A 15,266-nucleotide genomic window follows, 5' to 3' on the forward strand; every position below is an offset into this window, starting at 1 on the left:
AACGTCCTATTAATTATTAATTATGAAGGTTAGAAATATCCAGCTGTGTTCATTTTTTTCTAAAAAAAATTAAGTATTTCTCAAGTTCTGCTGGATACTTTTCTTTATTTCTTGACTATGTTACTTCTTCTGTATAATGCAGAGCATTTTCATCTTTCAAAGTGTTTTTCTCTGCAGCTGCATGTAGGATATACCTAGGGCAAGGTGAACTGGGGAGTTAGCAGAGGGATGGCGTGATCTACCTAACAGGCTTACTTTCATTGCTGTATTAATAACTATACATTAAAATTGCTAAACTAAAAGCTGAACTCCATGCTAGTGTTCACATTCTGTTAGATTAGAGTTTCCATAGAGGAACTCATATAAATGTAAGTTATTTCTCTTCCCATTTTGTGATTTTTCCAATATGAGATCTTTTAAAAAATGTACTATTTTCAGTCCACTTAGAACTTTATTTACTAACTAGTAAAAGAACCTTAAAATATTTTATTGAAACTAAAGGACCTTTACTGGTTTTTATTTTGGAGCAACATCCAGTAATGCTCAGAAGTTATTCCTGGCTCTGCACTCAGGAATTACCCCAGTGACAGTGTTTGAGGAACCATATGAGAACCCAGGTGGGCTGTGTAAAAGGCAATCACCCTACTCACTGTACTGTCGCTCCAGCCTGGGACCTTTAAATGTGATCCCAAATAACCTGGCATGCTTATTTCCTCTGTTTTAGCTAAAATATATTCCAGAGAAAAATTAATATATTTTTGTCTTGAGACTTTCAGAAAAGTTATCATATGCATTTATTTCTTGTTCCTTAACAGTGTTTAAGATACCTTTATATTTACCAATATAGAATAACCAGAAAAATAAAGATATGCAATAGAAATACATTGGATGTATAAACTGTAACTGAGAGTACTTTTATCCTAATGTCATTTATTTTTCATGGATAAGAGAACAGTTTTAAATATAAAAAATAAATACATTTGTTTTTTATAATGACAGTTTAATGAAAAAAAATAATGGTCATTAAAAATCATGTAATGTGACTGTTTCTATTTTTCTTTGAATTAAAGCACAAATACCTCTTATTCCAGAATTCTTGGATTGAATCAGTGTCAGATTCTTTTAACACCTGGTAAACTACTTTACTGTTGCTATAAAATTCTGCAAAAAATTCATCATCTGCTCTTGAAAAAGAATAAAACTTCACAAAAAAATAAATTCTAAAATAGAGTTATTTTCCATCTTCAGTTGAAACTCAACACCAAAGTTCCAGATTTTATGAGATTATTTTGATTACATTTGTGGTAGAGTTTTAAAGCAAGTCAGGTTAACGCTACGTGGATGAAAACTTTTTGGATCACATGGAAGTTGTCTTCCACCTTATTGTCCTTCTTGCTGCATCCTTAACATCCTTATTCCTCAGACTATAAATCAGTGGGTTTAGCATGGGAATAACCAATGTATAAAACACAGCAGAGACCTTCTCCTGTTCCAGGGAATATTGGGAACTGGGCTGGATGTAACTGAAAGTCACCGATCCATAGAATAAAGTCACTGCAGTCAAATGGGAGACACAAGTGGAGAAGGCTTTGCGTCTTCCTTCAGCTGAACGGATTCTCTGAATTGCAACGAAGATGCGGACATAAGAGACCATGATGACAATGAAAGTGAACATTGCAATGACCCCAGAGAATATCAAAAGCAGCATTTCATTGTTATGGGCATCTGAGCAGGAGAGCTTCAGAAGTGGAGGGATGTCACAGAAATAGTGATTCACAATGTTGGGACCACAGAAGTCCAGTCGGAGCAAACCGATGGTATGTGTCAATGAGTTAATGAGTCCCCCTAGGTAAGATGCAAGGACCATCTGAATACAAACTCCTTGGGTCATTATAACGGTATATAATAAAGGATTGGCTATTGCCACATACCGGTCATAAGCCATCATGGCCAGGAGGATGCCCTCTGTGGTTACATATACTGCAAAAAAGAAACTCTGGAGAACACAGCCATGAAAGGTGCTGGATCTGTGTTTTGACAGGAAATTGACCAGCATCTTAGGAGCAAAGACGGTTGAATAGCAAATATCACAAAAGGAGAGGTTGCTGAGAAAGAAGTACATTGGCGTATGAAGCTGGATATTTAACCTGATCAAGATGATCATCCCCCAATTACCTACTAGAGTAATCAAGTAAATAAAAAAGAAAAGCAGAAACAGAGGGATCTGCCAGTCGGGATTTTCAGTTAAACCTACCAGAAGGAATTCCTTCACTCCTGTATGATTCCAGCCTGCCATAGATTTAGGTTTATGTATTTCCTTAGTTGAAAAAAAATGATGTCACTCAGATTCCAAAAAAACAAAATATTTTCTTCATGACCTGGAATTCATGTTAACAGAGAACATTGAAGTTTTCCCTGTAGCTAGCAAAAGAGATGAATTTCAACAGTGTACCATATATATGTATATATTTATATTAGATTATCTATAGTGACTAATTTTTGACAGATAATTCTACTGCATACAATTCAGTTTCCACAGTATAATTTTAAGTTTTTAAAATGTGTAGATAAAAAAAATTAGCAATTGATTGAATTGAAATTCACCTCTGGAAATTCACCCCATGCCAAACCTCTGATAATAGTATGTTATAGAACATACTATAGTACATTCGAATACTTGCCTGTAAACTACAAACTGGGGTGCCCTATAATATTAAGTCATTCCTTCATCCTCTGTTTTGATATTTTCAAACCTAGTTATTTTATGATACTAACTTTCTAAATACGCAATTTTCTTTTTTTCTCAAATGTCAGTTATTTTTGTTTCTGGGCGATCTTACCTTCTGCTCTGACACCCCACTCGGAAAATTAATCATGGTGGCTTCTTTCCAAAGATTTTCCTTGGAAGAAAAGATAGAGGAATGCTTTATGGTTGATATTTTAATAAAAATATCACACATCAATATTATCACACACCAATATTATCTGCAATAATTGTGAGTGTCATGATCAAATATAAGGAGTGTGAGTAGAAAGAGATGGTAGGATGAAGGCCAAAGCAATAAAACAGTGGGTAATCCTTTTGCATTGCACTTAGCTGACCTGCGTTTGATACAGACACCCTTATGGCCTCTGGGAGCCTGCCAGTAATGATCCTTGAGTGCGAAGCCAGGAGTAAGCCCTGAGCATCATGGGGTGTGACCCCCCAAAACAAACAAACAAATAAAAAAGAGATTGCGGAAACTCTATTTTGTAGTGGGTCACTTTCGTATTAAAAAAATCCAAAAGCTAATATCTTAGAACACAAACATGTCTTTCAAACAAGAGATTGGAGTAGACACTACAGATCTCAAAATAAATGCCTTATTTATGGTCTTCAGGAAAAAAAAAATGTTTCTACTTATCTCAGGATCGGAATAATCATGAAAGATATTTCCATGGCATCACCCAAACAAAAGGATATTCTTCAATATATGAGTTTTTTCACTGAATGAAATTATTAGTTTAACCTTACATATGCATTTTTATATGTGGTTATAAAAAGCATAGTGAACCATCTACCAGATTCTAGGAAAAGAGAATAATTTGTTTATAATAGCAGTTTTTAAAAAATAAAGTCTAATAGCAAACTACAGAATCAGAGTTTCCAGTTTCCACACTAATTTTTTAAAAGAAAATTTGTGGTTAAGGATTTTGCGGGCTGGAGCAATAGCACAGCAGGTAGGGCATTTGCCTTGCACGCAGCCAACATGGCCAACCAGAGTTCGATTCCTCTGCCCTTCTCGGAGAGGCTGGCAAGTTACCAAGAGTATCTCGCCTGCACGGCAAAGCCTGGCAAGCTACCCATGACATATTCGATATGCCAAACACAGTAACAAAAAAGTCTCACACTGGAGACGTTACTGGACCCTCTCGAGCAAATTGATGAACAACGAGAGGATAGGGATAGTGATAGTGATAGTGAAGGATTTTGCATTAATGTTCCACTTTTCATTATTTTCTCCTGTAAGGCTGTGCAGTGCAATGGTGATATCATCTATGGGACTGTGTTGGAATAAGGATAGTATGAGTTTCAAGACAGCTCTGCTTTTGACTTGTCACATTCAATGCCTGTCACAAGTCATTCAGAGGATTAGTATATCAGAGTTTTTCTTTATCACCTACAGCAGAATGGGGAAAACAAAATTCTTTCCAGTTTGACTAGTATCAGTTTTCACAGTAGATGTAAAAATTACCTGATACATAATAGAGATGGACATGTCTCAGCACCAAAACATAAAAACAGAAAACTTGTGGAGCAGGAGAGTATTCAGGAGGAAACCAAGGATGACTTGGTTCAATAAACAATAGGATATTTAGCATCAGGTTATAGATTGAACTCATAATAGGAAAAATAATTACAGAGAAAAAGTGTTACCAAGAGTCAAGGTATGAGGTATTTTTGCTCTCAGTATTATAGATCTTTCACAGATTTATTCTATCAGGGTTTGCTACAACTTGCTGCTTTCTTTAGAATATTAAGAAGCATGAACTTCCTCTTAGAAAAAATATAGCACTGCACTGTAGCACTGTAAATTCGTTGTTCATCAATTTGCTCCGTGTGGGCACCAGTAATGTCTCCATTATGAGACTTGTTACTGTTTTTAGCATATCAAATACACCACAGGGAGCTAGACAGGCTCTGCTGTGTGAGTGTGATAATCTGTGTAGCTTCAAGACTCTCTGATAAGGACGGAGGAATCAAACCTGGGTCAGCCGTGTGCAAGGCAATACACACTATCAGCTGTGCTATCACTCCAGCCCAGAAAAAAATATACTCTAAATTTATTGTCATAACCTAATCTATAGTGAAATGAATTTTTCTCATTTTCATTCAGTGTCTTGAAATGCATGGAAAAAATAATCAATTTGTTTATAAAATATGAAGTGCTTCACAGTAATTTATGTATATTTATGATGTCAGAGAGCCATTGTATTCCTCTCTATTCAGAGAGTGATGAAGGACACACTTGAAAGTATGTTACTTGAGGATAAATCACAAAATTTAAAGCATTTTTCAACTTACTGAATGAGAAAAAGCAGACACATTCCTCCAAAAAGAGTCACTGATTTTCAGAATAAGGGCTTTCCATATTGCAGTTGTGCTATAGACACAAATATGCTATGTGTGTTATAGCACATTTGTTACACAAACAAAATAATGTCTACTATATAGTCACTTAATAGTCTCATAGACATTTGTCCACTAAATGCAACTATATTAACAAATATTTATAAATAAATTCACTCTAAAAGGTCATATATTCTATAATTTATTATTTTTATTATAACGCTTAACATTATATAATATTATCTTTAAATACATAATAAAATATAACATATAAATATAAATGCATAATGTGACATATGGAATATAACATAAATAAGTGCATGCATCTATGTCCAAAAGTACCTGAATTCACATATAAGTAGCCCATGCTTATGGTTTATGTTAAAATTATTTAAAAGAAAAAGAATAAAACAATACACACATCCACACAATCTTATATAATCATGTGGACTAGTTTAATTTAAAAACAGTATGCTTATTTGATTACTACTTCATTCAGACAAAATACACTTGGGATAGAATCTTATAGTGTTTTATAGCAGAAGAGTTATAGTTACTTGGAGTAATAAAGTATATGAATACCTAGGATTATTATAAAAACATTAGTGATAAACTCAAGGAAAATATAAAATAATTGTTAAAGTATTATTATCTAAAATAATAAAGTCGAAACATTTTCAGACATCCACTTTGGATGAAATTATTTTCTTTGTACTACAGCTATCTTATATTACAGGTCTCAGAAATTTTACTTTCAAAGAATATTCCATAAATGTGCAAAAGATTTAAAGTCACTATATAAACCAAGGTTAAATGCCAAAAACATGCACAAACATCTGTGCACAGAAAGACAGGAATACAGGTATTTATATATATATTACCTTTTCTACAGAATGAAATAAGTTTTGAAAGGCACACCACAGTTCAGCAAATTGTATTCATAATTTGGAAATAATACTGAAATAATACAGTTAATAGCATATATTTTTTGGTATGGACAGACAATAAAATATATCAAGAGGTGAAAATGAGTCTACATTGCCATTCTAAACATATTCACAACTAAACTCACAACTAAAGTTCAAAATCCAAAATCTAGTAAAGCCCAGGTTCCATGGTACTTAAAGAACTCATTCCTGTGGTAGAGTTTTGTTTTGTTGGGTACCTCTGCTCATGGGGGCAGAAATTGTGCTCAGGTTATAGATATAAATCTCAGATGTCCACAGGTGAGATCATTAAGATCCTTCTTGTCTCCAGAGAAAAGAACTAATTTTAGAGTTGTAGATCTTTTGAATCATTATTTACTAGATATATTTCTTTTGTGTTGATGGAAATGTACTTACTTTCTCTTCCTAATTAAATCATTAAAAATGGATAGGATCTCCTAATTACAAATAGCTTAGGATACTGCAACACTTCAGTGAGTAATTCAATTGTGTGGACTAAAGAAATGTTTCCATCATATTTATGTTGCTTAGATAAATATTTAAATATTCTAATGCTTAGTGAGCCAGAACTATCTTCTCTTACGTGCACTTGTACACAGTCTATCTACTACAGTCATTCATTATGAATCTACTAATGTATGAAATCATACTCTAACAACTTTCATAAGTCTTCACATTAAACTAGTATTAGAGTCCCAGAACATAGTTTCGAAGTTAAGGCACTGGCCTTGCAACCAACTGATTCTGGTTTGATCATTAGCACTGTACACGGTCCACTGAGGTCCCCTGAACCTTACCACCAACAGGTGTGATCCCTGAGCATATAATTGGAGAAAAACATGAGCAGAGCAGGGTGTAACCCAAATTCGAACCCTAAAACATTGTGTATGAGAGACTACACAAGCATATATATACAAATACAAGAAAAGGAGTAGGGGATAGGTGGAGCAGTCATTGACTGCATGTTTTCCTGTTTGCTCTTTTACCTAAAAAAATGTGTTCTTCCTGATTTCAAAATGCTCATAGATTTGTGGATTATAACTCAACAACCTTTTATAACTTCTGGTGAAGAAGTCACAGATACATATTATGTGGAGATTTTATAAATATTTCATATAAATATTTTTATATTAGATATTTTATAAATATTTCATATAAATATTTCATATGAGTTAATTTTTTGAGAATGTTTATATGGCATATGTATCACTGTATCACTATCATCCATTGCTCATCGATTGTTCTAGTGGGTTCCAGTAACATCTCCATCCTCCTTGTTGTGTGCTTGTGTAGCCCAATGGCATCTACTCACTCCAGGAACATGAAGAGCACGTTGTTGTTACTTATTTTGGAATATTGAATACGTCATGGGTAGCTTGCCTGAATCTGTCTACATGCAGGATATCCTCGGTAGCTTGCAAGGCTCTCCGAGAGGGGTGGAGTTTTTGAGCTTATATAGCTGAGCCAGAGGTGGTTTGTGGGTGTGTCTCCCACACACCTAACTCTTGACTGTTTACTTTCTTGGTAAATTTGACCCCAAGTTGTTGGGGTCTGGCAAAATGCTCAGCAGCAATTTTGGGGTATCCGGAAGTCTAAAGGCACCATCAGGCTGCTGATGCACTAGCCTGACAGGTACAGCTTGACCTGCTGGCAGCACCATCCCCCCATGTCATATATACCACATCTAATTTTTTATGCACTTTTTGGATTTTTTTTGAAACATTTAGTATGAAAGCTACCCTCATAAATGTTTAAATGGTCAATACAGTATTGCTTACCTGGGAAGTACCATTTACTATAGATATCTAGAAGCTCTTCATCTGGCATAACTATAACTTTATACTCATGAACTAATTTCTCCCCACTCCTTGTACCACCAGAGTGATAAGCATAATAATTGCAGATTTTATGCTACAACTTTTTGCAAAAATGCAAGATATAACCATTATGTAAAATTCTTCTTTTTCAATGTGTTGCTATTACTGAAAAAATCATTTCTTGTTAAACTGTCTACACAATGAAACCAAATTTTGTTTATAAAATACAAAACAAGGCATGCATGTCCATGACTTCTGAGGCATTACTTAAAATAGCCTTGACATGAAATGAACCCAAATATCAAAACCCATAGAATGATTGAGGAAAATCTGATGTGATCAAAATGATAGGTTATTTGCAGGTAGGACTTTTGCCATGCACACTGTGGACTGAGGTCCTATCCTGGCACCCACATGACTCCCTCCTCCAACTCCTTCTCAAGGTGTGCACTGAGTGCAGAATCAGGTGTAAGCCCCGAAGTCCTGCGTATGGCTGGGTGTGATACAACAGTTTATGCTTTTTTAATTTAAAATATCTGTAATGTTTTATTCATTGGGTATAACAATATTTAATACAGAAAAGAGGAAATCCTGACATGTAATAGCCTGAGTTAAACTACAGAATTTATACTATGTAAAATAAACCAGTCATTAAAGGACAAATGCCACATTTCCATTTTTATATAGCATTTAAAATAGCAAACTCATGGAGAGAAAATAGAATGTTTAGCTATAATTTTTCTCTCTTGAAATATTATATTTTTCTATTATTTTCATTTCCTTGATATGTGGATCATAATTTAAAAATTCTTTCTAGATACAAGATATAAATCTTGTCCATCCCTGTAAATATGATTTTTAAGTAGTTTTACGTCTAAAATGAAAAAGGAATAAAAAATGAATTAAGCTAATTTGTTAATTGGGTTAGTATTAGACATGTGTGTAACTGAAGCTCATTTTTTCCCTCTCTGGTCGATATTTCAGGGGTATAGATCTTATAGGGTTTAAGCTCTGTTCTAAGTGGGAGAAGTGACTCTTTTCTAAAGGAGTATGTTTCCTGGGTGGCTCTGGAAATGTTACAGTGTTGCAGGGTCCACTGACCCCTGCCTGTCTGGCCCAATAATGTAAGTGAATTAAGTGGGGACCAAGGGGATTAATAACTTGGGAGAGAGAGAGAGAGAGAGAGAGAGAGAGAGAGAGAGAGAGAGAGAGAGAGAGAGAGAGACAGCTTTCCTGTTCAACTCAACTTGTTCTCACTGGAGATACGTTTGTCAGGAAAATCTTGGATTCAGGGACTAGAGTAGTCAGGACAGTAGGTAGGGTAATTGCCTTGCACATGGTCAACCTAAATTCAATCCTGGCATCCCATATTGTCTCATGAGCAACACCAGGAGGAATTTGTGACTCCAATATCAGGAGTAAGTCCTGAGAACTTTCCGTGTGACCCCACGGCAAAACAAAAATAAAAGTCTTGGATTCATTTTAACAACTCATTCCCCTTACTTCCTACCACATCTAACACCAAAATATAACTTTAACTTAAATTCATGAGTTCCTCTATGGAAACTAATCTAACAGACTGTGATCTCCTGCATGGAGTTCAGCTTTTAGTTTAGCTATTTTAAGGTCTACTTATTAATACAGCAGTGAGAGTAAGCCTGTTAAGTAGATCACGCCATCCCTCTGTTGACTGTGAAGTCCACCTTGCCCTAAGTATATCTTAGAAGACCTGGGTCTTTTTATACTCAGAGGTCATTTTCCACTGCATTACCTTTCCCTCCTCTTCCTGCCTTCCATCCAGTTCTAATCTTTTTGATATTGTTTTAACTTTACAAGAAATTTCTGTCCCCTTAACTTTGTTCTTGATTATATCTCTCTTCCCAGGAAGTTTTTCATTTAGAAATTTCAGTGTCAGGCAGATTCTTATTATCTTTCTTCTTCTTCTTCTTTTTTAAACATTTATTTATTTATTTATTTATTTGCTTTTTGGGTCACACGTGGCGATACACAGGGGTTACTCCTGGCTCTGCAATCAGGAGTTACCCCTGGCGGTGCTCAGGGGACCATATGGGATGCTGGGAATGGAACCCGGGTGGGCTGCCTGCAAGGCAAACGCCCTACCTGCTGTGCTATCTCTCCAGCCCCAATTTATCTTTCTTCTTAAACAAATGATATTATTAGTTATGAAAGTTAAAGGACTGGAGCTATAGCACAGCAGGTAGAGGGTTTGCCTTGCACACGGCCAACCCGGGTTCGGTTCCTCTGCCCCTCTTGGAGAGCCTAGCAAGCTACAGAGAGTATCTCACCTGCATGACAAAGCCTGGCAAGCTCCCTGTGACATATTCAATATGCTAAAAAAAGTAGCAACAAGTTTCACAATGAAGATGTTACTGGTGCCCACTTGAGCAAATTGATGAACAAAGGGAGGACAGTGCTACAGTGCTATGAAAGTTAAAAATATTCCAGCTGTGTTCATCTTTCCTTCTAAAAAGTTTTAAGTATTTCTCAAGTTCTGCTGGATACTTCTCTTTATCTGTTTCTTGACTATGTTTCTTCTTCTTTATTATTCACAGCATTTTCATCTGCTGCATAATCTCTGGGGGCGGCCAGGGAAGGCCCCGATGCCTCTTGCCCTTGCCCGGGAACCCAGGTTCGGGGGACCTCAAGTCGCTCCCCCAGCTGGGGTGGCCCAGGGAAAGGGCAGACAAAGGAGGAAATGAGAGCCATGCCTGTTGATTGATCAGATGCTGTTTATTCTATTCTCCCCAAGCACCAGTGCCAGTCTCTCTGAGCGCCCCCCACCCATTCTAGTCTCAGACTGCTCCTCATTCCTATCTCCTTCTGTCTCTTCTGCTCATCTCTCTGAGCTGCATCCTGCAGCCCTGCTCTCTCTCATCTCTTTCCAACCTTCTTATCTCTTTTCTCTTCAATGACTCCCCAACACTGGAGGGCAGACACTACACCCATTTCAGCATCAAAATCAACGTAAGAAAGCCCTTCCTTACTGCCCATCAGGCTCAAGTGCTGAAACACCTACAGGGGGTGTTCCTAAACCCTTTCTGACTGCCCATGGGCAAAATACCTCTTAAGGTGTTTTTCTCCTTTCCTCAGTAACTCAATCAGCATCTTAATATTAGTTATTTTTGTATGGACACAGTAAGAGATACATTGAGGCTTGTAGGGCAGCTCTCTTGGGAACATTTTACCATAGACTCAGATTACAGAACTCAGACCGGATTAATCATTCCTAACCCTAGCAGGGTCCGAATCTAGTTATTAATTTTTGGATCAAGATAGCATTTGTCCATGACCAAGCTCTTAACTTACAGTTAAGCATTAGGCACTTTGGCCAGGTCCATCTCAATGCTAGGGTAGCACATAGCTCACCACTTGTCCTGGGTCCATCCGGTCCCTAGTTGGGACCCTGCTTCAGGGGTGCTAGGAAGTAAGGGCAACTGAGTCTTAGGTTGAGAGAACAGATATCCAGGAGGAAAATATCATTTAGAGTTAATTGACTCCCACATTACAAAAGCATAGCATTTACTGTCTTCCTGTGCCCATACAGAAAGGACAGTGCTCTGAATAAACTATGCAAAGGACTTAAGGAGAAGAGGAAAACAATATTTACAAGTCAACAAAGCACAAAGAAATAAGTTATTGATAAACACAGAAGAATGGGAGCACTGTTATAGGAGTAACCCAAATAAACCTAAGCTTCCTGTGGCAATGTTATCCTACAATCTGCCAAAGTGTTTTTCTCTGCAGCTTCATTATTTTCCCTTTTTGTGATTTTTCCAATATGACAAATATTGGTGTTATAAGATCTTTTAAAAAATGAACTATTTTCAGTTCATTTAGGACTTATTTATTAACCAGTAAGAGAATCTTAAAATATTTTATTGAAACCTTTTATTGAAAACCTTTTTTTTTCTGGTTGTCTTGTTTTTGAGCCACACCTACGGATGCTCAGGAGTTATTCCTGACTCTGCACTCAGGAATTAGCCTGACAGTGCTTGAGCAACCGTAAGAGTTACTGAGAATCAAACCCAGATAGACTGTGTACAAGGTTAGCACTCGTCTCACTGTACTGTTGTTCCAGTCCGGGATCTTTAAAGTAAAAGTAAGTAAAGGCCCTCCCGTTGATCGTCGATTTGCTCGAGCGGGCCCAGTAACGTCTCCATTGGAGACTTTGTTGTTACTGTGTCTGGCATATCGAATACTCTCGGTAGCTTGCCGGGCTCTCCGAGAGGGGTGGAGGAATCGAACTCGGGTCGGCCATGTTGGCCGCTTGTAAGGCGAACGCCCTACCGCTGTGCTATCACTCCAGCCCATTTAAAATATAAAACCGAAGACGTGTTGTTAATGATGCCTGTTTAAAAAATTAAAAATAATTTTAAAAATATCATGTAAAGTGACTTCCCATTTTTCTCTGAATAAATAGTTCTTGATAAATAGCTATTTTCCCAGAGTTCTTAGATTCTTGAATTGAATCAGTGTCATGTTATTTTAACACCTGGTAAAATTCTTTAAATTTCTATAAAATTATGTATAAAATACAACATATGCTCTTGAAAAAGAATAAAAGGTCACAGAAAATAAATTCTAAAATAGAGTGATTTTCCATCTTCAGTTGAAACTCAACACCCAAGTTCCAGATTTTATGAGATTGTTTTGATTATGTTTGCAGTTCAATTTTAAGGCAAGCCAGGTTAATGCTACATGGATGAGACCTTTTTGGATCAAGTGGAGGTTGACCTCCACCTTATTGTCCTTCTTGCTGCTTCATTCACATCCTTATTCCTCAGACTATAAATCAGGGGATTTAGCATGGGAATAATCAATGTGTAAAACACAGCAGAGACCTTCTCCTGTTCCAGGGAATATTGGGAACTTGACTGGATGTAACTGAAAGCCGTAGACCCATAGAATAAGGCCACAGCAGTCAAATGGGAGACACAAGTGGAGAAGGCTTTGCGTCTTCCATCAGCTGAACGGATTCTCTGAATTGCAACGAAGATGCGGACATAAGAGACCATGATGACAATGAAAGTGAACAATGCAATGATCCCAGAGAATATCAAAAGCAGCATTTCATTGTTATGGGCATCTGAGCAGGAGAGCTTCAGAAGTGGAGGGATGTCACAGAAATAGTGATTCACAATGTTGGGACCACAGAAGTCCAGTCGGAGCAAACCAATGGTATGTGTCAATGAGTTATTGAGTCCCCCTAGGTAAGATGCAAGGACCATCTGAATACAAACTCCTTGGGTCATTATAACGGTATATAATAAAGGATTGGCTATTGCCACATACCGGTCATAAGCCATCATGGCCAGGAGGATGCCCTCTGTGGTTACGTATATTGCAAAAAAGAAACTCTGGAGAACACAACCATGAAAAGTGCTGGACCTGTGCTTTGACAGGAAATTGACCAGCATCTTAGGAGCAAAGACGGTTGAATAGCAAATATCACAAAAGGAGAAGTTGCTGAGAAAGAAGTACATTGGCGTATGAAGCTGGATATTTAACCTGATCAAGATGATCATCCCCCAATTACCTACTAGGGTAATGAAGTAAATAAAAAAGAAAAGCAGAAACAGAGGGATCTGCCAGTCAGGGTTTTCAGTTAAACCTACTGGAAGGAATTCCTTCACTCCTGTATGATTCCATCCAGCCTGCCATAGAATCAAGTTTATGTATCTCCTTAGTTGTAAAAATAAATATGATGTCACTCAAATGTAAACAAATGATGATTTACTCCTTGATCTGGAATTCATGTTAATGGAGAACACTGAAGTTTTCCCTGTAGTTAGTAAAAGAAATGAAATTCAACACTGTAACATATTACGTTATCTATCTATAGTGACTAAGTTTTGACAGATAGTTTTGCTGCTTACAATTCAGTTTCTACAGTACAAATTAAAGTACTTAAATTTTGTAGGTTAAAAAAAACTTAGCAATTGACTGAATTGAAATTCACCTCTGGAACATACCCCACGCCAAACCTCTGATTATAGTATGTATAGAACATACTATTGTATGTTCAAATACTTGCCTGTAAACTACAAACTGGAGTGTCCTATAATATTAATCATTCCCTCATCTTCCAGCTAACTTGTTTTCATTTCATTTTATTCATCATCCTGTTATTCGTCGATTGCCTCCAGCAGGCCCCAGTAACGTCTCTTTCATCCTAGCCCTGAGATTATAGTCAAGGCTCTTTAGGAGAATGAGACCCATCATTGTTACTGGTATTTAGCATATTTGGTACACCACGGGGAGTTTGCCAGACTCTGCCCTGTGGGCAGGCTACATTCGATAGCCTGCAAGTTTGTCCAAAGTAGGAATGAGATAATAAGATGTCATAAAAAGATGTCCTGATAAGATGTTGCGAATGCGGCCGCATGGTTCCACGAGCTGGATTTTATAGTCTCTGACTTGTTTAAATTTTTTCAAACCCAGTTATTATGTGATACTAACTCTTTAAAAATGTATTCCCCTTTCTTTCTAAAACATCAGTGATTTTTGTTTTTGGAGGGTCTTACCTTCTCCTCTGATACCTCCCTTGGGAAATCAATGATGGTGGCTTCTTTCTAAAGATTTAACTTGAAGGAAAACATAGAGTAATGCTTTATGGTTGATATTTTAGCATTAATAATAATGAAAATAGAAGTGCAATTTCACTTCAAATCTCCTCTCTTTTGTATGTGCATAAATTTTTTACTTTGATATCCCTGTTGATTACAGCAGCATTAAAAGTACAAACCCAACATTTCATTATAAAAAAGCAACATGTGAGTAAGTATGAGATACTCAAACTGTCTATCACATTTTGACTCGCTTTCAAAAATGTAGTCTGACACTTGGTTTCACTTGGTTCTTGACCTAATACTAATTTAAAAATGATTAAAAATGATTAAATTAGTATTACTAAAACTAATTTAAAACAAATTTTTAAAAGTCATGGTTAAGTATTAAAGTCATATTCTATTCTATAGTGTTTTATGAATTATATTTTGCTAAGTATAAACAGTAGCACTGTAGCACTGTCCTCCCATTCTTCATCAACTTGTTTGAGCTGGCACCAGAAAAGTCACGGGCACCAGTAATGTCTTGCAACAAATTGTGAGACTTGTTACTGTTTTTGACATATCTAATACATCATGTGTAGCTTATCAGGCTTTGCAGTGTGGGTGAGATACTCTTGGTAGCTTGCCCGGCTCTCCAAGAGGGGCAGAGGAATCAAACCCGGGTTGGCCACATGCCAGGCAAACACCCTAACCGCTGTGCTATTGCTACAGCCCAGGCACAAACAGTGAAGGAGAAAATTTTATGTTTCAAGGAGGTCCCATTTTCTCAGGAAAGTAAAGCACACATCAATATTATCTGCAA

General features: G+C 36.8%; 2 protein-coding genes across 2 annotated transcripts; both read right to left on the bottom strand.

The window, feature by feature from the left end:
* Positions 1-1,357: 1,357 nt before the first annotated feature.
* LOC130042242 (olfactory receptor 1052-like) lies at positions 1,358-2,296 on the bottom strand. Its single transcript, XM_056134484.1, has one exon. It carries the CDS (start codon positions 2,294-2,296, stop codon positions 1,358-1,360), a length of 939 nt encoding a protein of 312 aa, XP_055990459.1.
* Positions 2,297-12,613: 10,317 nt separating this feature from the next.
* Positions 12,614-13,543, bottom strand: LOC130042258 (olfactory receptor 1052-like). The gene has a single exon (XM_056134485.1). The coding sequence runs from the start codon at positions 13,418-13,420 to the stop codon at positions 12,614-12,616; it is 807 nt and encodes a 268-aa protein (XP_055990460.1). The 5' UTR covers positions 13,421-13,543.
* Positions 13,544-15,266: the final 1,723 nt, after the last annotated feature.

The sequence above is a fragment of the Sorex fumeus genome, unplaced genomic scaffold (assembly GCF_029834395.1).
Source record: "Sorex fumeus unplaced genomic scaffold, SorFum_2.1 ptg000007l, whole genome shotgun sequence".
Taxonomy (NCBI): domain Eukaryota; kingdom Metazoa; phylum Chordata; class Mammalia; order Eulipotyphla; family Soricidae; genus Sorex; species Sorex fumeus.

Bases quoted from the DNA above. Each gene is read 5' to 3' on its own strand.
- LOC130042242 (XM_056134484.1), bottom strand. From the start codon at position 2,296: ATGGCAGGCTGGAATCATACAGGAGTGAAGGAATTCCTTCTGGTAGGT.
- LOC130042258 (XM_056134485.1), bottom strand. From the start codon at position 13,420: ATGATCATCTTGATCAGGTTAAATATCCAGCTTCATACGCCAATGTAC.